Source organism: Coffea arabica, chromosome 4c (assembly GCF_036785885.1).
Source record: "Coffea arabica cultivar ET-39 chromosome 4c, Coffea Arabica ET-39 HiFi, whole genome shotgun sequence".
Classification (NCBI taxonomy): domain Eukaryota; kingdom Viridiplantae; phylum Streptophyta; class Magnoliopsida; order Gentianales; family Rubiaceae; genus Coffea; species Coffea arabica.
This window is the reverse complement of record NC_092316.1, coordinates 7141573-7162996: the sequence shown is the minus strand read 5'-3', so window position 1 is coordinate 7162996 and position 21424 is coordinate 7141573. Positions and strand designations below refer to the sequence as shown.

At 34.5% G+C, this 21424-nt stretch overlaps 3 protein-coding genes across 4 annotated transcripts; all 3 read right to left on the bottom strand.

Annotated features, from left to right (window-relative positions):
• Positions 1-4207: 4207 nt before the first annotated feature.
• Positions 4208-5046, bottom strand: LOC113738819 (kunitz trypsin inhibitor 5-like). The gene has a single exon (XM_027266087.2). The coding sequence runs from the start codon at positions 5016-5018 to the stop codon at positions 4374-4376; it is 645 nt and encodes a 214-aa protein (XP_027121888.1). The 5' UTR covers positions 5019-5046; the 3' UTR covers positions 4208-4373.
• Positions 5047-6380: 1334 nt separating this feature from the next.
• Positions 6381-7004, bottom strand: LOC113738854 (kunitz trypsin inhibitor 5-like). The gene has a single exon (XM_027266132.1). The coding sequence runs from the start codon at positions 7002-7004 to the stop codon at positions 6381-6383; it is 624 nt and encodes a 207-aa protein (XP_027121933.1).
• Positions 7005-18663: 11659 nt separating this feature from the next.
• Positions 18664-21424, bottom strand: LOC113739397 (G-type lectin S-receptor-like serine/threonine-protein kinase SD2-5). 2 transcript variants are annotated; one of them, XM_072045789.1, is made up of 2 exons: positions 21094-21234; positions 18664-20996 (listed from the first exon to the last, which is right to left on the bottom strand). In XM_072045789.1, exon 2 carries the CDS (start codon positions 20940-20942, stop codon positions 18843-18845), a length of 2100 nt encoding a protein of 699 aa, XP_071901890.1. In that variant the 5' UTR covers positions 20943-20996; positions 21094-21234; the 3' UTR covers positions 18664-18842. The 2 variants fall into 2 exon arrangements, with proteins under 2 accessions (XP_071901890.1, XP_071901889.1); XM_072045788.1 differs by having other exon boundaries at positions 18664-21424.

The window sequence follows — 21424 nt, the reverse complement described above, 5'->3', positions numbered from 1 at the left end:
AATTATGTATAAAAATGTAAATTCATAGCTAAAATATGTCCATTCTCGAAAACTACTTGAAAAACTAAATTAAAACAAATTAATGCAAACTAGAATCACTGGTACTAAACTGATAAGATGATAGGGATGAAAACATATTGATTTAGAGATCATTCATGAAAGCGAGTAATTTTGGTATTTTCACTAACTGGATGGCGTTTTCTTATTCCTCTTAATAAATAAAAGTGTTAAAATTTGGGTAAATCAAATTATGTTTGGAAAAAAACAAGAAAGAAAAATTTGAGAAACGGGTCAATCAGTCAAATTGGGTCATTAGTTAACCGATTTTTAATGATTTTGAATAATTTTTTATCAAAACGATTTTGTACTCAAACCAGTTCAAAAAGAAAGCTGGTTTACAATCGGACCGACCATACCAGTCAGTCCAGTCTGAATTTAACAATACTGGATCAAAGCCCAAAATCTTGTCAATCTTCAGCCAACTTCTGTAATAAATATGATTTGGGTCGGTCCATGTGATATGGTATTGGACCTGGTTTTCCTTTCTATCCTTGCCACCTATTTTAGGAATACTGTCGACAGCTGAAGAATCAAAATGATCAATATGGATAGACGTTACAAGTTTTGTTGAGAACATAATTATTGTTTAGGTCTATTGAGATCCGAATTGGACATTTCTTGTAGTTTACTAAAGTAGAGTTGCAAACGAATCGATTCAGTTCAAATTGCAACCTAATCAAATCGAGTTTCGATTCAATTTTACAAATTTGAGTTCAACGAACTCTCAATGTAACACTGAACTCGAGTTCAACCTCATATTCAAGTCGAATAGCGTTCGAACTCGAGTCTACTCGAGCTTTCAAAAATAAAATATAATTATTTTATTTTTTAATAAATAAATAAAATGGCAATTTTTTCTTTAATAAATAATAAAATAGTAGGGATATATATGTAATTTTACTAATAAAATAAAAAATAATATGTATACATATATAAAATATCAAGCGGCTCGTGATCTAACGTGCTAAGTTTTTCTAAGCTCGAGCTCGAGCTTGAGCTCGAATTCAATTCGAGTTCAATGTTATCCGTGCTCGAATCGAGGTTTGATCGAACCGAATTACTAGCACGAATGAGCGGCTTGACTTATTTGCAATCCTACCTGGAGAATTTGCCACTAGGAGAGCTGGTTGGCTCACCCGTTGAGTCTTGGATAACCTCGAGTGGGTTACTTTTATCCCCAAGATAACATGACTTTTTAAAAATTTATATTTTAAACTAATTTTTAAATTATCTTTTAGAGTACATTTCAAAAATTTTATTGTATTTAAAAAAATTAGTTTTTGAAAAATAATCCCATCCAAACAGTGGTGGGCAAGTTTGTATGAGTTAATGATGCAACGTGAGTGATAACAAGCAACAACAAATTAGACACACCAGCCTACAAGACAAATTCCTCAAAAACAAAAAAAAAAAAAAAAAAGCCTACAAGACAAATATTAGACGGATAGAACTATGAGATTTGGACAAAATAATATTATTAACTAGCTAGTAAAAAAATAGTTTTCTCATTAAGTGGAGATTCAAAAACTAAATACTAATAGTTATTTATTATCTAAATGAACATACTTAGGAACGCATACTGCAATGATAAGGTGGCATGTTAAATAAGGAAGATTTAATGGGGGTCAGATGTTTAACAAGAAACTCGTTATTCACTATGTATGATTCATTCCCACTTTTACTCCGGAAAGTAACATTAGATGGTAATATGGTAAATTTGGTAATAAAATTGGCAACTTATAAGTGTGATATGAAATTTACTCTTTAAATATCCAACATTACTACTGCTCCAACGAAACTTAGTACTTTATAATTAGTAAGTTTAATTCAAATAATAGTAAGTTTTTGTTGAAAAATGATAAGTTTTACAAATAAAATGGTAAATTGGTGAATTGTCCAAACTTACTGCTTTATTTCACAAACTTACCATTTTACTTAAGAAAGTTACAACAATTATAATTAGTAAGTTTAACTCAAATAATGGTGAGTTTTTGTTAAAAAAAATGGTAAGTTTTACAAATAAAATGGTAAAGTGGTAAATTGTCCAAACTTACTACTTTATTTCACAAACTTACCATTTTACTTAAGAAAGTTACAACAATTATAATTAGTAAGTTTAATTCAAATAATGGTGAGTTTTTGTTAAAAAAATGGTAAGTTTTACAAATAAAATGGTAAATTAATGAATTGTCCAAACTTACTACTTTATTTTGCAAACTTACCATTTTACTTATGAAAGCTACAACAATTATAATTTGTAAGTTTAATTCAAATAACGGTAAGCTTTTGTTAAAAAATGATAATTTTTACAAATAAATTGGTGATTTACAACATCGTTGGTGGTCGAAGTGTCCCATTTTATAAGGGTTTAGGGATTTAAGTGTCCCATTTTATAAGTTTAGGGACTTAAGTGGGAGGTATTTATAAGTTTAGGGACTTAAGTGTTCCATTTTGAAATTTAGGGACCGAAATGGATAATCGTCCAAAGTTTGGGGGGACAAAGTGGTATTAACCCCTTCAAAAACCTCCAAAACTAAACCGCAAAGCATCAAATTGTGACAACATCTCTTCGGTGCACATGCCGTTTTTCTGCATTCAATGATCAATCCATCATGCCTTCTTGAATGCAACATTGGAAGGATCATGATCACGCAGAGCGAAACTCTCTTGCCGTTCTGGAAAAGAATAAGGTGTTTGGATAGTAGATTACTTGGAGCTACTCGGAGTAAAAAGGTGTTTGAAGGAATCATGATCACTTGGAGCCAAACTCTCTTATGTGTTTGTATAATAGATTATTTGAAATAATTTTGTGAAAAAATAATGTAGCTTTTTTTTTTTACATGATGTATGTGAGATAAAAGGGTGGGTATTGATGATGCAAGCAAATCAGTGTGTGTAAATAAGGTGTAAATAATATGTAATCTAAACAAACTAGGCCAATGTCTTTGCAATTCACTTATGAAGGATAACTGCCTTTTGAGACAAAAAATTTCTTAGCAATCCTTCATTCTTAATAGGGATAATTTTAGAAACCTTTCCTGAGATTTCTAACAATTTCACTAACTGCTTCTAAAATTTGAAAAATCACACCAACCTCTTTTCTTCTAATTTTAGAAATTAGGGTTCGCCATTTGTGATTTTGCACAGAAAAGAATTTCTAATTTTGCCTTTCTTCTTCCTCTTTTCTCAACCACTTACACGAAATTACTCTGATGAAAAGACCATCTTTAGTTTTTAAACCAAGGGAAAAATCCTTAAGAACATATTTGTTTTTCTATTTTTTTCCTCCGTGCTTCTTTTGTTTTGATCGAGTCTTTCTTGTGTACGATTGAAATGTGATCATGCCAAGTCCTATAAATCACAAAATGAAGCCAATTGGTATAGCAAATTCGCACCATTTTATATCTTCCACAATACAATTTATGCTGTTCGCAGATAATTCTGTTAATTAGTTGATTGTGCCATAATTACTTAATTCTTAGATTATAGTTTCTAATCTCAGATAACGTGTTTGGGTTCATGAGTAATTTCATGCTAAGTGATGTCAGCAAATGTGCCCCTTATTCTACCACGAGAGATCAGTGTAATTTTTCATACCTCAAGAGAGGTCAGTGAAATTATTAAAAATCTCAAGGGAAGTTTCTGAAATTATCCCTTCTTAATTCCATACAGTCAACCTTATGAAGAATAAAGAATGGGCCCATGAGGCAATAACGCGTTGGAATATGATCTTCATTTTTTAACTCTTGTAAGCGGCAATGGAATAGTTACTGGATTTCCTAACGAACCTTTTTTATTTTTATTTTTTTGCTTCGATACTTCCCACAATATATTTAATTTCTAAAAGGCACCCAAGTAATACAAAATTTTTCTCAAGAAATTATCGAACAAGAATTGAGTAGGAAACCAAATAAGTAGCAAAATAATGTTTCAAGAACCTTACAATAGTGATAACTTTCATATTTAGTCACTAAAGTAATAAAAACCTATACTTTTCGGCTGCAAAATGTATGTTCCAATTAATTGAATGCCACTTTCGGCTAAATATAAACTTTAATGGCCAAAATAAAAAAATTTTAAATAGTTTAGTGATAATTTTGAACATTTTCTGTAGTTATAATTATTGCCTTATTATGAACTTACGAAACAAGAAAGAGCAAGCAACTTCAGATAGTTTACTTGCACATTTTATACATCAACAAAAGCACTTGAATGCTTCCTTATTACATGGTTTTTTCCCATTTTTCCAGGGAGGCTTCTTTATTACCAGTGTTTTATGTATGCAAGTATGTAACGCATTTAAAATCTCATCTTTATGCCTGCTTGAACACGACCCTGAGTGGATAATCAGTCGTGAGATGCAAACGTCTTTTGCCATTCTGGTACTCTATGCCAACATCTTTGCAAATAACTTTACAATAGCTGCATACCGCGGGACAATAGACGAGCTTGTAATCCTGATAGCCAAATTTTTCAATCTTGAACCAGCTGCTTAAAGTCTTAGGACCAGGATTTCCAACAACGCCACCGATGTTGACAAAGCTGTCACCGGATGGATAAACATAATTATCAATGCTCCAAACTGGAGATTGGCCACAGGTTTCTGGATAAGCAAATTTGATGTTTAAATCTGTGGAGACTCGAACCACACCTTTTTTCGGGTTCACAGGCAAAAATGCCAAGGGGATGCCATTTTTTTGCTCAGACGTTTCTTGAAACACAGCCGCTGGGCAAGTGTTCTTGCCAATGCCGGATAGTGTTAGACCTCCGCCTCTGAATTTGTCAAAGACATTGGCTGCTGGTAATATGTAGTAGTGGCGGTCAGTTCGCAGAATCTTTCCAGCTACATCGCGCACTGGCTCGGGTGCTTCAGCAGCTGAAGTAAAGGAGGAGTTTGTGGAAACGGAAATGGAAAAGACAAGGAATGAAAGGATAAAGAGTAGTGATGCCTTCATCATTAGTAGCACTTCTTAGCTTATCACTTAACAAGTAATGATTTGAGTGTTTGATGATGTAGAAAATGGCTCCTACCTTCTGCTTATATAGCTACTGCCTGTTCAAAAAAAATTCAGGTTGCATGTACTGTATCTACGACAATGGAGCTGTGGGCTGCCTGAAACTGATTTTCCGAACACAGTTTCTTCCATTCCAGTTTTGATTGGACGGAATTTAACTCGTTTTATTGCTTTAAGCTAATGAATTCTGTCCAATTTGTCAAAGAAACAGGTAGATTCAGAAACAATACAAAGCTACGGGCGGGCTTTAACTACTGTTTTAACTCCTTCAGGATCATTTTTTTTATATTTCTTCAGGTCAGCCACAAGTACGTACTCAGGATTAACATCTTCGCTGGCCTAAAGTCAATTGGAGTAATATTCTTGTGTAATTATTTAAGTAATAATATGCAAATCTATCTTTTAAACTGGTCCAAATCTTAGTACTTCAGCCAATAGTACTGTGGAACGCGTCCCAAGGAGGCGCATTCCAGTTGTTTTTCGGCTTCACAACTTACTGCTTTACTCTTTCTTCTTTCTTTCTTTCTTTCTTTTTTATTTGGGGACCCCCCGGGAGTTGTTGGGGTGTGGGGAGGGGGGGGTGGAAGACCCTTGATATGGATTGGAATTTCTTCATTATTGTTTTTGAAGTAATTTTAAATTAAATTTGACCACCAACATATTTTAGTGTTTGATGTTTGATGGTTAACTTCATCTCTTATTCCTGATTCTAAAAGTGCTCAAATTGGAATGCCACGTTCTCAGACGACATTACTTGGCTTTCTTCGTAAATTAAGTTTTTTCACAACATTTGTGCAAAAAATTAATCTTTCCTATATTGATATTATACACACTAACTGGTGTTCAAGAATGTAAATGAAAATTCACTCTTTAAGTGGAAAAAAAGAAAAAAAAAAGTCAAAACTACCAGAATTAAGTACTGGAAAGAAATAACATGTTATGGGAAGCAGAACTCTTTCTTTGAATATTTGTACTTTGTGGAAAAATTATATTTCACCCCAAAAAGAGAAGAAAGAAAGAAAGGAACATATGATTTGAAGCGAAATGAAAATTGTAAATTATATTTCACTCGCTTTACTTATCGTTAAAAAATAACATAGCTAATAAGAGTTACAATGCATGAGATATGCCATATGTAACATTAACACATGCTACGAAACTAGTACTTAAAAGAAAAAAAAAAAAAAAAAAAAGCACTTAGAATGCTTCCTTATTACCAGTATTATTTTATACTTTTTGTTACTAGCTTGTAGCATTACATAGAATACATCCAAGAAAATCAACTGATCTCGAATCTCATGATTTTCATGCCTGCTTGAATACGACCCTGAGTGGATAATCGATCAGAAACAACCGTCTTTCCCCATTCTGGTACAATATGCCAACATCTTTGCAAATAACATCACAATAGCTGCAGACTGCGGGACAATAAACAAGCTTGTAGTCATAGCCTAATTTTTGAATTTTGAACCAACTGCCTAAAGTCGCAGGACCAGGATTTCCAACAACTCCACCGATGGATACAATGCTATCAGCCGATGGATCAAGATAATTATCAACCCTCCAAACTGGAGATTCGCCACAGGTTTCTGGATAAGCAAATTGGATGTTTAAATCTGTCGAGATACGAACGACACCATCTTTCGGTTTCAATGGCGAAAATGTCAAGGGGATGCCATTTCTTTGCTCAGACAATTCTTGAAACACGCCAACTGGGCAAGTGTCATTGCCAATGCTCGATAATGTAAGCCCTCCACCTCTGAACCTACCGCGGACATTGGCGGGTAATATGTAGTAGTAGAGGTCAGTTCGAAGCACATTTCCAGCAACATCGAGCACCGGCTCGGGTTCAGCAGCTGAAGCGAAGGAGGAGACTGTGGAAATGAAAAATGGAAGGAATGAAATCAAGAAGAGTAGAGATATCTTCATTGCTAGTACTTCTTAGCTTATCAATCAACCAAGAAAAGATTGCAGTGTTTGAGGATGTGGAAAATGGCTACAATCTTCTGCTTAAATAGCTGATGCCAGTCCAAATGGGTTAAGTATGTCATGTACTATAAAAACACTGGAGGGTGTGGGCTGCCTGAAATTGATTTTCCGAATACATTTGTTACATTTCCATTTTCATTGGATAGATTTTGACTGATTTTATCGCTCTGAACTGATTAATTCTATCAACTTTGTATAAACAAACAGGTAGATTCGAAACCAATTAAAAGCTACGGCCGGGCTTTAGCTACCGTTTGAACTTGATCAGGGATGGATTGTAGTCTTTTAGGTCAGCCAGCACTTAGGAGCAAGATTTTCATTGCCTAAATGTTGCAGTAATATTACTGTGAATAAGAAGTATGCCAATTTATCTTTTAAGCTGGTCCAAATCTTAGTACTTCGGCCAATTGTAACATGTGGAGTGCGTTTGCATCAAGCCAAAGAAATTGATCCTTGGTGCACTTCCTTTTCGGCTTCAAAAGTCTTTAACTTTTTTGCCAGTGGGGTTGGAACTACTTCATGTTGCATTTTTTAGGGCTAATTTCTTAGATTATACGTTAAAAAAAAATAATCCGTCAAATGCACCTCTGACAGTGGGTGTTTCTTGTTCTATAGCGGCTGTGCTGATTCAGCACGGCCGCATAATAAAAAATTCCACCGTCTGCACAAAATTCAGTTTTGCAGCAGTGTCAGGTGCGGAGCAAACAGACTGCTGGTCTGCGCAAATGTCTGGCGCGGACGTGCTCAGTCAACACGTCCGTGCCTGAGGAAACAAACAGCACGTCCGCGCCTGAGGAAACAGACTTCTAGTCTGCGGGATTATAATTCCCTTCTAAATAGTAAAGGGATTATAATTGTACATATGCTACCATTCATGACTTAGGAGTGTATTAAAAGGAGTCTTTTTTTTTTTTTAGGGGTTAAGTAGTATCTTGGAAGCTACGTTGACTTAATTTACGTTGTATGACATTATTATTGTTTATTGAACACGCCAGACTACAAATTGGCACTCTCCCATAATTACTCTTCTCTTTTAACTACTCTCTCTCTCTCTCCTTTTTCTTTTTTTGAAGAAACTACTCTCTCTTTTGATTAGGCATGTTAATAGGTACAAGCTGAGTGTAATCTCTTTTATCCAAATCTAGATCTATTAAATTTGATTAAATCCAAACCCAAATCCAAACTGTTATGGGTCTAAAAAGCAAATTCAGACTCAAACCTTATAATATCCAACGGATATTCGTTATGTTTTTCTAAACATACTAAAATAAAAAATTATTAAAACATGTAGTGTTCAAAAATAATATAAATATCATCCAATTTTTACTTTCAAATAATAAAATTAATATTCAAGAAGTGAAGTGCAATATTATGAACTAAATTAACTACTTCTATTTATTTTCAAAGTTTTATATCAATGTCCAATATTATTTTATATATTTACTAGTATATATGTATAGATACGCACACACACTAGTATTTAATTATATATACATGGGTTTGGATTTTGGTATGGAATTACAGGGTCTGGTCTGAGTTTAAGAAATTAAATCAAAATGCAATCCAATTATATTGGATTTGGGTAAGATCCGACCCAATAATATGACTAGTCTCAAAATCGACTTACTATGACAACATCAAATCAACATATATAAGAGCCGTTTAGGTTGCTATTTTCTAGGATTTATGGGAAAAAAATAAATTTATTATAACGACATGATATATGTAAAGTAAAAAGGTAATTGAAAAAGTATATTCACAAAAAATATAAAAATATTTTAAAAATGACAATTCAAATAATGTCTTTCTAAATTGCCATTACGTACAAACTAGATTAGTAAAAGGATAAATGTGTAAACAAAATCTTATGCCAGTAATCTTGTAAAAAATAAAATAGATATGTCATTTTTGACAAAAAAAAAAATTAAGCCTTTGAATTTGGATGGATAAAGGGAAAACACCAAACAATAGGATAAAAATAAAAATAAAAAAGGTATCACAATTGACATCAATTAATAACTCTACGAAACCTTTAAACCAAAAAGTACTGGGAATAGCGAAATAAAAAAAAAGGATATACAAGATATATCTCATCTTTATCACTGAGTGTTTTTTTTTCCTGCTTGATTGATTATAAGTTATAACTACAGAGCGAAGACGACCTATACTACTACAGTACTACTTCGAGAATGACGTCAAGGTTTATCTCTAATTCGATCCGATATTTCATATATTTTTTTTTAAAAAAAAAGAAAGTAATACGGAAGCATTCATTCATGCCCACCTCGCAATCAATCAAAAAAAGGTTCCAAAAAAAAAAAAAAAGAACATTAATCAGGTACTGCTCATAATTACAACAGTAATGATTTTGTTTGTTCTCATAAAGCATGGTCAAACATGGCTGACTGACAAAATGAGATGAGATGCTCTTGGGAGGTGGGGTTGTTTTCTAATCTATCCGCATGCGCAGATCAGAAGTCTGTTTCCTCATACGCGGACGTGCCCAGTCAGCACGTCCGCACCTGACATTTGCGCAGACCATCAGTCTGTTTGCTGAGGTGCGGACGTGCTGACTGGGCACGTCCGCACCTGACACTGCTGCGAAACTGATTTTTTTGCAGACGGTGGAATTTTTTATTATGCGGCCGTGCTGATTATAGAACAAGAAACACCCAATGTCAGAGGTGCATTTGATGGATTGTTTTTTTTTTTAACGTATAATCTAAGAAATTAGCCATTTTTTAGTGATGTAAATAATGCAAAAACTGGTCTCCTAAAAGAAATAAACACAAGTGTTCAAATTAAAAACATAAATTTTAAAATTTAATCTTCAAAAAAAGCCATAATTTCTCAGTCTCTATTTTAGTTTTGGCGATGCTTGCAAACTGTAGGACATTAAACAAGCTTACATCAAAGCAATATTGTTAAACTCGGACCAGATAGCAACTCGACCAAACTATTAGATCAGGGGTTAATTGGTCAGATCTATCGAACCTTTCCCAAAAAAAACTCACTGACTTCAACATGATGTTATAACCGTTTTTTATTTTTATAAGTTTTAGAAATATTGAAATTAAGTTCTTGGTTATATTCGACTAATCATACAAAATGTTCCAAAAATATTAAACTTGCAATCAAATATACACTTAATAATTGTATATAAAAATGTAAATTCATGACTAAAATATGTCCATTCTCCAAAATTACTTGAAAAACTAAATTAAAACAAATTAATGAAAATTGGAATCACTTGTGCTAAACTGATAAGATGATAGGGATGAAAACATCTTGATTTAAAGATCATTCATGAAAGCTAGTGATTTTGGTATTTTCACTAATTGGATGGCGTTTTCTTATTCCTATTAATAAATAAAAATGATAATTTAGGTAACTCAAATTATGTTTTGAAAAAAAAATAAAAAAAGAAAAGTTTGAGAAACGGTTCAACCAATTAAATCGTTTCACTGGTTTAGCCAATTTTTGACAATTGTGACTGATTTTTGATCAAAATGATTTTGTACTGCAAAGCAATTCGAAAAGAATGCCGATTTGCAGTTGGACCGATAGTACCAAATAGTCCGGTCCGAGTCTTACAATGGTGCATCAAAGCCCAAACTCTTGTCAATCTTGAGCCAACTTCCGTAATAAATATGATTTGGGTCCGGCAATGTGATGTGGTATTGGACCTGGTTTTCCTTCTATCCTTCCTACCCATTTTAGGAATAATGTCGACATTTGAAGAATCAAAACGATCAATACGGACAGATGTTACAAGTTTTGGTGAGAACATAATTATTGTTTAGATCTATTGAAGTCCGAATTGCACATTTCTTGTAGTTCACTGCAGTAGAGCTGCAAACGAATTGAATCGAGTTGAGTTTTAGCCTAATCGAATTGAGTTTCGATTCAATTTTACTAAATTCGAACTCGATAAACTCTTAATGTAAAGTTGAACTCAAGTTCGATATCAAATTCAAGTCGAGTCACGTTCGAACTCGAATCTACTCGAGCTTTAAAAAATAAAAAAAATAATTATTTTAATTTTTTAAAAAATAAATAAAATAGCAATTTTTCCTTTAATAAATAATAAAATATTATAAATATATATGTAATTTTACTAATAAAATAAAAAATAATATATATATACATATATAAAATATCGAGCGGCTCATGATTTAACGAGGTAAATTTTTCTATGTTCGTACTCGAGGTCGAATTCAATTCAAATTTAATGTTGTCCGAACTTGAATCGAGTTTTGATCGAACTGAATTACGAGCGCGCGGGAGTTACTTGACTCATTTGCAATCCTACCGGAGAAATTGCCACGGGGAGACCTGGTAGGCTTACCCGTTGAGTCTTGGAGAATATCCAGTGGGCTACTTTTATCCCCAAGATAACATGACTGGACATTATCAAGCGGGCTAGTTTTGTACGAGTGTTAATGATGCAACGCAAGTGATAACATGCAGCAACAAATTAGACACACTAGCTTACAAGGCAAATTCCTCAAAAAAAAAAAAAAAAAAAAAAAAAAGCCTACAAGACAAATATTGGACGGATAGAACTATGAGATTTCGACAAAATAATATTATTAAGTAGCTAGCAAAAAAAAAATAGTTTTCTCATTAAGTGGAGATTCAAAAACTAAATACTAATATTTATTTATTATCTAAATGAACATATTTAGGAACGCATAATGCAATGACAAGATGGCATGTTAAATAAGTTAGATTTAATGGGGGTCAGATGTTTAACAAGAAACTCGTTATTGACTATGTATGATTCATTCCCACTTTTACTCTGGAAATTTTGCATGACTGGATATGAACTTAGTCAATGGTTATAGCATAACACTAATGTCACTGCTAATGTCTGTCGAAGTCTTAATTAATGAGGAATTATACTATCATTCATTAGTAATTTAAATAGCTGCTAACATTAGTGAATTTCATATTTCATATACTTCGATCGGATAGTCCAAAGTTACTTATTAGTAATTTTCGTAATTCAAGAGATGCAGGTTCTTGAATGGCCGCACAGTCTAAATTGCCCTGCTTCTCAACACTCTACCTTTCCTTCTTTTTTTACTACTTTTATGTAAAAAGATTTGTCCTGTTTTAACATATGGACTTAAATTAGGCCATCATAAATCATTATGCTGATTAAAAAACAGATTGTACTAATCATAGATTTAAAAAAAAATTCGCTATTCTTGTACTCATTTTGATCGAGCTTGTAGCTCCTAGAAAACCAGCGTACCAAAATATTTTCTTTCTATTTGATCATACGATACTTTCTAATTCTTTTAGTAAAAAAAAAGAACAAGAAAAAAAAGAGGGAGTGATAGATTATAATTTTATTATTAATTTCCCCTATTACCTGACCTGATGTGGATTAATTATTAGATTCTACTCACTTTTTATAATTTACATTTTTTTCAGGGAGTAGAATGAAAATACCACAACCAAGGCCAATTTGACAATCATCAGAAAAGAATTCAAATGGAAGGCACTCAGGACATTTTTGAAACAAGGAGACACAAATTCTTTTTGGTAATTTGGTCGAGGACAGCAAAAGAAAAAAAAAAAAAAAAAAAAGCAAGCTTGGGCAATCTTCGTGGGCCTACGGATTGGAGCCGCCGCACGGAAGTAGTATGCATTAGATAGGAACTAGAAGTTGCAGAGGATTAGCACTCCTTTCGTTTTGGACTTTTCCTTTTTGCTTTTGAATAGTTTTGTTCTTTGTATGGAGGACAAAAGGGAAGGCAATTGATCACTTTCCGTAGCGTTGCCTTTTTCCTTTGACTTCCCAGCGAATTAACTCCTCTTGATAGGAGACAATGTCCGTGAATAGTATTTCTGAATTATCGAGTGGGTTCCTTTCATTCGGGATAAACTAAATTCCCTTTTTCTAGTTAAAGAACAACGGAGGTTTTGATTCATTTAAAAATTGTGAGATCGATTTAATTTTATCTTTTCTATTTATTTATTGGTATTCGCATATTCTTTGATTACAGCGCTTACGATTGTTCAATTAATTGATTTTCTTGGATCCGGATAATTAGTTAATTGGGTAGTTTATTATCAATTGGGGCATTAAATCCGTAATTATTTAATTACCTTAAAATAATGACAACTGACATGATTAGATTTGTATCAGGGGAATACATGGGCTAACATAAAATAACCCTGGTAGTGCGTTATTTGGTTAGAATAGGGTTTCTCTAATACGTAAGGCAATTGGGGAATTAAATCTTATGGGCGTACCTAGAATTATTTTTCAATTAGAGTAGTGATTAACGGACGTACCTTAGTCACCGACACAGTAAGGAAGGGTTGACTGTCATCGCTTGTTTGGCAGTTATAACATATTTATTGATAAACAATTGGAATTGACTTTGCATCGATGATAATTAGGTGAACTATTGTTGAAGTTATTTCTTGGCTAGATCCTTAATTATCACCCATTTGATTTTAGTAATTTGTTATTTAATTTTTAGTAGTTTCTTAGATTTTATTTGAATTTCTTTGATTGTCACCTTCTGCACAAAAACACCCATTTGTTACTGTGAATTTGAAAAGAAACAGTTACACCCAGTCCCTGTGGATTCAACCCTGTGAATTATTTTTCAATTAGAGTAGTGATTAACGGACGTACCTTAGTCACCGACACAGTAAGGAAGGGTTGACTGTCATCGCTTGTTTGGCAATTATAACATATTTATTGATAAACAATTGGAATTGACTTTGCATCGATGATAATTAGGTGAACTATTGTTGAAGTTATTTCTTGGCTAGATCTTTAATTATCACCCATTTGATTTTAGTAATTTGTTATTTAATTTTTAGTAGTTTCTTAGATTTTATTTGAATTTCTTTGATTGTCACCTTCTGCACAAAAACACCCATTTGTTACTGTGAATTTGAAAAGAAACAGTTACACCCAGTCCCTGTGGATTCAACCCTGTTTACCACTATCTAAATAAAGATTAACTTTAATTGAGCAGATTTTTATTATTGCACAAGCCCGACACCTGTCAGAAAGAGAAAAAAGATAACGATAAAGATGATTAAGAATAACCACCCTTTACAAAAGAAAAAATGGGCAAAATCCTATGTATGGTTTCTTTATGACTTGTAGCTAAATCATGTTTTCCTTACAATATATAAGAGGTACTTTTGCCTTACTGTTCAAGGCCAGTTTCATCTGCTCTTTCAAGCCCTTACCCGTCATTTTGCCCTCCATCCGGTGTTGCTTATATATTTTCTCCTCCTCTTACGCAGGACAATTTTGTGTGTAAGAAGTGGAGATTTTTTACCTTCATATTACGCTTTTGCCCTTGGTCTACTTATTATTCCTTTGTTTACCCTCAATAAATTCTTTTTTTTATAGTGCTGTGAGTGTTATGAAATTGGGTTTTTTTGTCAATTCCTTTGACAAGATTGCTGGGTTACATCAATAAACAGTAATCTCAACCTCCAATTTACACTTTCCTCCTTAAAGATGCCTTTCTCGTGGATTATAAGATTTTAGCTTGAGGTCATCATTGGAAAGTAAATTTTATGCCCCCACTTGCATGAATCTGCTGTTCCCAATGCCATATTAAGCACAATGGTATACAGTAATACAGATTAGTCATGCGCATATGTCCTGATCTCCGTCAATTTGCTTTGTTCTATTTGCTTTCATCTCCCACTGCTTTGCTTCCTTTGCATTGCCGCTGCTGGTACTCATCCTTTTACTTCCTTCTGTTTTATATTTTATATTATATTTCCTCATTTTTGTTCCACCAAATCTGGATAATGATCCCGCACATTATTACGCACCTGAACACGATTACGCTCCGTCTGCGCAAAACACTAATCTTAAACTTATAATAAACTTTTACCATCCACTAACAAATTACGTTTGACCAAACTAACTTATAAAACTCAATGCTCAGTTCAAAACAAAACAATACTATACACATGTGAACAAAGATTCCAACCATACAAAAAAAAAAAAAAAACAACAAAAAGCTGCAGCTTCACAGACATCTTTTACATAAAATAATTTCTGCAACTCACAATTAGCTACATAAATAAACAACATTTTCCCATGTTTTACTTCAGAAAATTTAACCCAAGTAACTTTCCCATGTTTTACTACCCATCTTTCCACACAAGCATTTTCCTAATACTTAAAACAAAACAGGCCAACCCCCAGGCACCACCCGCGCCTCGCGCGGGAAAAACAACCTAGTATACTATATATGCAGACCAATACCTTTGCGTCACCTCCCAAGGTCTTGATGGAGGAAGGCACAAACCACCGCCTAACATTTTATTTATCCATGATCTTTCAATCTCTACTTCTTGGCTTTCCTCATTGTAGAATAATGCAAAGTTGTGGATCCAATTAATGGATTCCAAGCTCGAACTAGTAGTAATTTTTTTAATATCGGACTGTGTATAAATTAATGACTTGATAATCAAGGCTGAGAGGGGACCCCAAAGTCACAAATCCCTTCTTTGATTTTTTATATTCAACAAAACTGGATCGCGTATAATGGAAGTTGGGACCACCGCATCTCTCCCTGAGGTGGCCACGTGATTCGGGAGGCGGGCGATGTGGTAGGCAGACATTTTTTATCACGTGACTTTCCCCGTCTTCCACGGACTATCGGCCACGTGTACCCCTAACTTAGTAGTACGAGTATTATTTTAGTCTCCATCTCTCACTCCTCAGCTTTGATTTGATTAAATAAAGTAAGGAGAGCGAGAGCTTCTGTATTATCCTAATCCCAAGGCACAATGAAGGGAAATTGATTGTTAACTGATCCCTAAATTGATACCCTAAGCAGGGAATGTCCTTGTTACAGGGAAGTTTCTTAAATTGATTGTTTATTAATCATCTTTTGAAACAACGCATCAAGTCTCACTCACTTGATCAAATGATTGCATCTCCGGGTACTAGCCTCCAATTGTTTTTTTATTACACAAAAATTTTTACATTCTTCGTGAATATATTTTTAATTATTTTTTTACTTGACATACATCAAATCGTTATAATACATTTTTTTTTAATAAAAACTCTTAAAATAGCAATTCAAACAGACTACTAAAGAAAATTATTTACTAGTGCTTGTAGACTCAACCTATGAAATTACTCCCTCCATCCCACTTTAACAGTCCTGTTTTCCTTTTTCGTCTGTCACAAATCGTAGTCTACTCTCCAATTGAAGAATGTAATTGTCTTTTAATTTCTCTAAAATACCCTTATTTAATGTAAGTTGTTATTACTTCAAACTACCTTATTTAATATAGATTGTTAGTAATGAATATAACCTACCCCATTTAATGCATTTAGATTTTCCAAAACAAAAGATATATGAAAAGCCAACTTTATTTAATGTAAGATATTTTAGAAAAATACTCCCTCCGTTCCTTATTAGATGTCCTAATCCATTGTTTCTTTTTATCTGTCATTTTATGATATCAAGAAAGCATTTATGAACTTTTTTCCAAATTTACCCTTGCTTACCCTTTCAACTTTCTTGAATTGGAACTCTAAATAATTAAATGCAGTATTTGTAGCATTAACAATAAAAGTAGTTGAAGAGATGAAGAGAGATAAAGGGTAATTTTGAGAAGTAAAGTTAAACTTTTGTTGACTTTTAGAAAATAACCAACTTTCTTAATCTAAGAGAATTAGTTATTCAGGCCATCTAATAAGGAACAGAGGGAGTAGTAATCTAAATTTGTTTTTTCAAGAAAATTAATTATTTTTTCTTAAACTGTGTGAAAAAAAAAAACTATAACTATCAAAATGGGATCGAGAGGGAGTGTTACACTTGCTATGATTTCAACACGGAAATGATTTATAGTAATTATTAGTAGAATCATGTAATTGCCTTCACAGGGATCTATTGAGAATTATTATATAGTAGTAGCAGTACAAATTAGATAAAGCGGTGGAATTTTGACATGTTGTTTTCGAAGTCAAGGTAAAATGTTCGTAACAAAAAGCTTGGCGACTAGCTACATCAAAGTTGTTGAACTTGGCCGCCGTGCTGAACTGATATATTGCTTAAACAATTTGTGAACAAGATTGCATGATCTTGGGTGTGTGCGGGAACAAGTCTTCCCCATTAGTTGTTTCCTCACGAGCTATTATTGCTTAAAAGTAGAACATCAAGGAAAAAAGCTAATATACAAGTACCGTTCATGAACCTAATGTGCTGTCTTAATGTATTGGAACCTAATACTTTCATTGTCATTTGTTTTTCAAAGTCAGGTTAGTGCATATAAACATACATAAATATAATAGCTGTTGAAGTTGCCGTTTGTACGTTTCCAAGCTTACTTATTGCTTGCCAAATATATTGATATCTTATGGTTGCTTAAACAATCAAAAGTCTCGACTGATATGCCTGGATAAAGAGTAATGTTGAGTGGCTTTCCTGTATCTTCTCATTGAATAATTTTGTGTTTCTTCGTGCTAATACCCTCTCAAATCAAGAGTGACAACTAATCAACAATGCCAAGCAGATGAACAAGTCCCCAAAGACAATCTTTACCACTTTGCAGTGGGGTAGATTTTTCTTTGCTGAATTAAGTTTGTATACACCGAAAGTGTACGTTAAGAGTTTTTATGCTAGCAGACATAGATGTATGTCACGAGAACAGAAAAATAAATTTTTAAATTGAATTAAAATTACGCGACATGCATTAGTAATTTAAATAGCTGCTAACATTAGTGATTTTCATATTTCGTATACTTCGATCGGATAGCCCAAAGTTACTTATTAGTAATTTTCGTAATTCAAGAGATGCAGGTTCTTGAATGGCCGCACGGTCTAAATTGCCCTGCTTCTCAACACTCTGCCTTTCCTTCTGTTTTTTCTACTTTTATGTAAAAAGATTTGCCCTGTTTTAACATATGGACTTAAATTAGGTCATCATAAATCATTATGCTGATTAAAAAGCAGACAGTACTGATCATAGATTTAAAAAAAAATTCGCTATTCTTGTACTCATTTTGATCGAGCTTGTAGCTCTAGTAAATATAATCATGAAAATTGAGATTTTTTTTAAAGTACTGTTAAGTGTTTGAGCGTGTCATTTTTTTCCCTGTTATAGAATAGATCCACTCATTTGACCATCATCTCAAAAGCATTTAGTGACATAATGGACCCGGTCTACGAGAGACCCTCTCCATAGTTAAACTTAAAGAAGGATGCATGCTCCGATGACTGCTTGGTATTTTTCTTTTTTTTTTGGGTCAGACGTCAACATTTACATCTACTCCAATACCATAGGAGAAGGGAACATGCCTAGTGAATCATTGAGAATTCAAAAACCACCTCCGGATCAAACGGCTATCCTAAGGCACCCATTGGATTTGAGAAGTCAAGAAATCCTTTTCTTGTTTGATGCTGATAAATGGATTTGATCCCTCAACCAGCACCTCGAGAGGGACTTGAAAGGCACTCCCAGTGGCCACTGGTTATGTGCTTGTTTGAATTGTAGAACTCGTGTTTTCACAATCCTTTACGCTTTCTCAATTAATATGAGAATTAGAAGCCCAGGGAATGACATATGAACAGCAGTACCAGAATCCTATCAAAATCCATCATTCATTTTAGATATTAATTTGTAGATACACTTGGTACACTCATCAAAATGAACCATGTTGCTGATACTAGCGGAACCGGTATACTAGCAAATTATTTGTCTAGTAGTCATTCAGAAAAAGTAAATCATGATCACTTGAAAATACACATTGAATCTTTCCATCTACCTGGGTCCGGATAAAGTTGAAGGCAACAGCGGACTGGCAATATGAAAAGCTTCTCTTCCTTGATCACCAGCTGCCCCTGTTTCAACTGCTGATGGCTTTGTGAAGTCATAATCCAGATTGGTTTCAGGTGCCACCAGACCATCAAGGACTTTAACCACTAATGACATTGAAGGCCTCTTGGTGAAATTGCTCTGCAGACACCATGCAGCAATCTGCATCATCTCCACAGCTTCCAGAACGTGGACCTGCATGTCCAAATTATTTTTGTCAACCATGTCTTCAAGTCTTGCTTCTTCTGCTCTTCTCTTGAAGACACTCAGCAAGTGCCTGTCTTCCTCGATCTGAGACCAATCCAAATTCTTCCGCCCACAAAGGATTTCCAACATCACGATGCCAAAGCTGTACACATCCACTTTTTCTGTGATCACGGAGCTCAACCATTCAGGGGCCAAATACCCGGGTGTTCCTCTCATCCTTGTAATAACTCTGCTCTGATCCTTTTCAACCAGCTTTGACAATCCAAAATCAGCAACTTTTGCATTGAAGTTTTGATCTAAGAGGATGTTCTGGGGCTTGATGTCAAAATGAATTATTTTATGACTGCAGTCTTCATGGAGATAAGCTAATCCCTTAGCAATGTCTCTTATGATTCTTCTCCTTGCACTCCATGGAAGAGATTGTTTCTCCTTTCCACCATAGATCCATTTATCCAAAGATCCATTAGCCATGTACTCATAAACCAAAAGGCGGTGTGATTTCTCAAAACAAAAACCAATAAGTTTTACCAAGTTAACATGGTGGATACTACCAATTATCTGCACTTCCGCTATAAAGGAGTCCTTCAGTTGAGCGAAACCATCAAGACATTTGACTGCTATCTTCGTACCATTACTTAGTGCCCCTTCATAAACAGAACCAAATCCTCCTTCGCCAAGTTTTTTGCTAAAATCTTCTGTCACAGCTTTCAAGTTCTCATAAGAGTATCTTGCAAGCATTCCTGGTACCTTGCTCAGAAAATCCCCCTCAGTTTCATTGGATTCCCTGAATACTCTCATTAAAAGAACCAGACAAGAACCGACTACACATACCACACCAAACAAAGCGCCAACTGTTGATGCCAGTATAACTGTTTTACGCCTTGACTTATTGACATGGGTATTTTGCACCTTAACAAGGAGAATTGTATCATCAACTGATCTTTCATTGTTGCTAATAGAAAATACTTCATTTAATAATAAGCAATAGCCCTTGCTTTCTAAATCTCTATGCAGTTGATCTGTATAATAAAACACAGCAGCTTTGCATGAACAGTTACTCATACACTTACTTTTGCATTCCTCCATTAGCGTTTCTATTTTATCTGAGCTTTGATGAAATGCAAAGTAAGATGTATTCTTTAGTTCCAGAAGGGTATGATCTTGGGAGTGATCACAGGAAATTGGAGTGACCAGTGAACATCCAAGATTAGGTTGTCTGGATTTTATTTCGTTGAAGTATCTCTCTTGGCCATTGGTTGTTTCAATACAACCACATTGACCCCTTGAACAGATTCCGTAGTTGCCACACACCATAGGGTAATCACAATCATTAAGAAAAGTCAAAAGATCAACAACTTCTGTAAATTCATCGGCTGCTCCCCACTGATATAACTTTAAATGCCCATCAGGCTCAAACCTTATGAATTGAGCTACTGATGCAAGAGGAATCGTGAAACCATTGAAGCTGCCGTTTCTGAACTCACAATATGGATACGTAAGGCCGGACAGGTAATATATTTGAGGTGGATCAGACTCTGTATAAGCTGAAAAGCTAGCAGAGCCAACAGCAAGAGAAAGCCGACCTTTACTCCAATTGGATGCTGAAACACTAGCCGTCAGCCTCTGCCCACCAGCCAGCTTCTGTCCCAGAAGTAACGAGTCGGTGGGATGATCAAAAGACTGCCAAATGGGTTCATTGTTGGGCCCAAACAGTACGAGGTTTCCCATTTCTGTCAAGTTTAAGCCTGAAACAGACTTTCCTCTCGTATTGCTGGACCATATTAAGGTGCCGTCAGAATTTGCCAAGACCAGATCTCCGTCTTCCTTAAGTTGCAACATTGCATTACTTTGAACAGGATTATTCCTGTTAGCAGACCAGACCAATTTGGGGGACTGCAGATAATTATCAGTGTTAGGTGTATATTGGGAAATTAGGACTCCAAAGAGGCATTGATCTTCTACCTTGTTACAATAGAAGCCGCACACATACCTTGGCCCATCACTTCCTCTCAGGAGGATGGGTAACACTAACACTGTTGTCTCATCCGTGCCATTGATCTCCTGGGACTTGGAGGCCTGGTTGATCCACGAAGCAGGAAGATAGGCAGTTGAATTATAATTTCCTTTTTGGGCATTCAGAGATGATAAGGAAGACAGAAGCAGACTAGCAAGAAAAATGGCATAACGTAAGAATCTCTGCTCTACTACCATAGCTTGCTTAGAAAGGTTGTTCTAGCTTTGGAGCATAATGTGGTAACATTTGTCTTCGCTTAAAAATACAAGCCAAGCCCAGCTAGGATGGACGGTCTTCTTCATCATAT

Excerpts from the sequence above, each read along its gene's own strand:
- LOC113739397 (XM_072045788.1), bottom strand. The coding sequence starts at position 21,314 with ATGGTAGTAGAGCAGAGATTCTTACGTTATGCCATTTTTCTTGCTAGT.
- LOC113738819 (XM_027266087.2), bottom strand. The coding sequence starts at position 5,018 with ATGATGAAGGCATCACTACTCTTTATCCTTTCATTCCTTGTCTTTTCC.
- LOC113738854 (XM_027266132.1), bottom strand. The coding sequence starts at position 7,004 with ATGAAGATATCTCTACTCTTCTTGATTTCATTCCTTCCATTTTTCATT.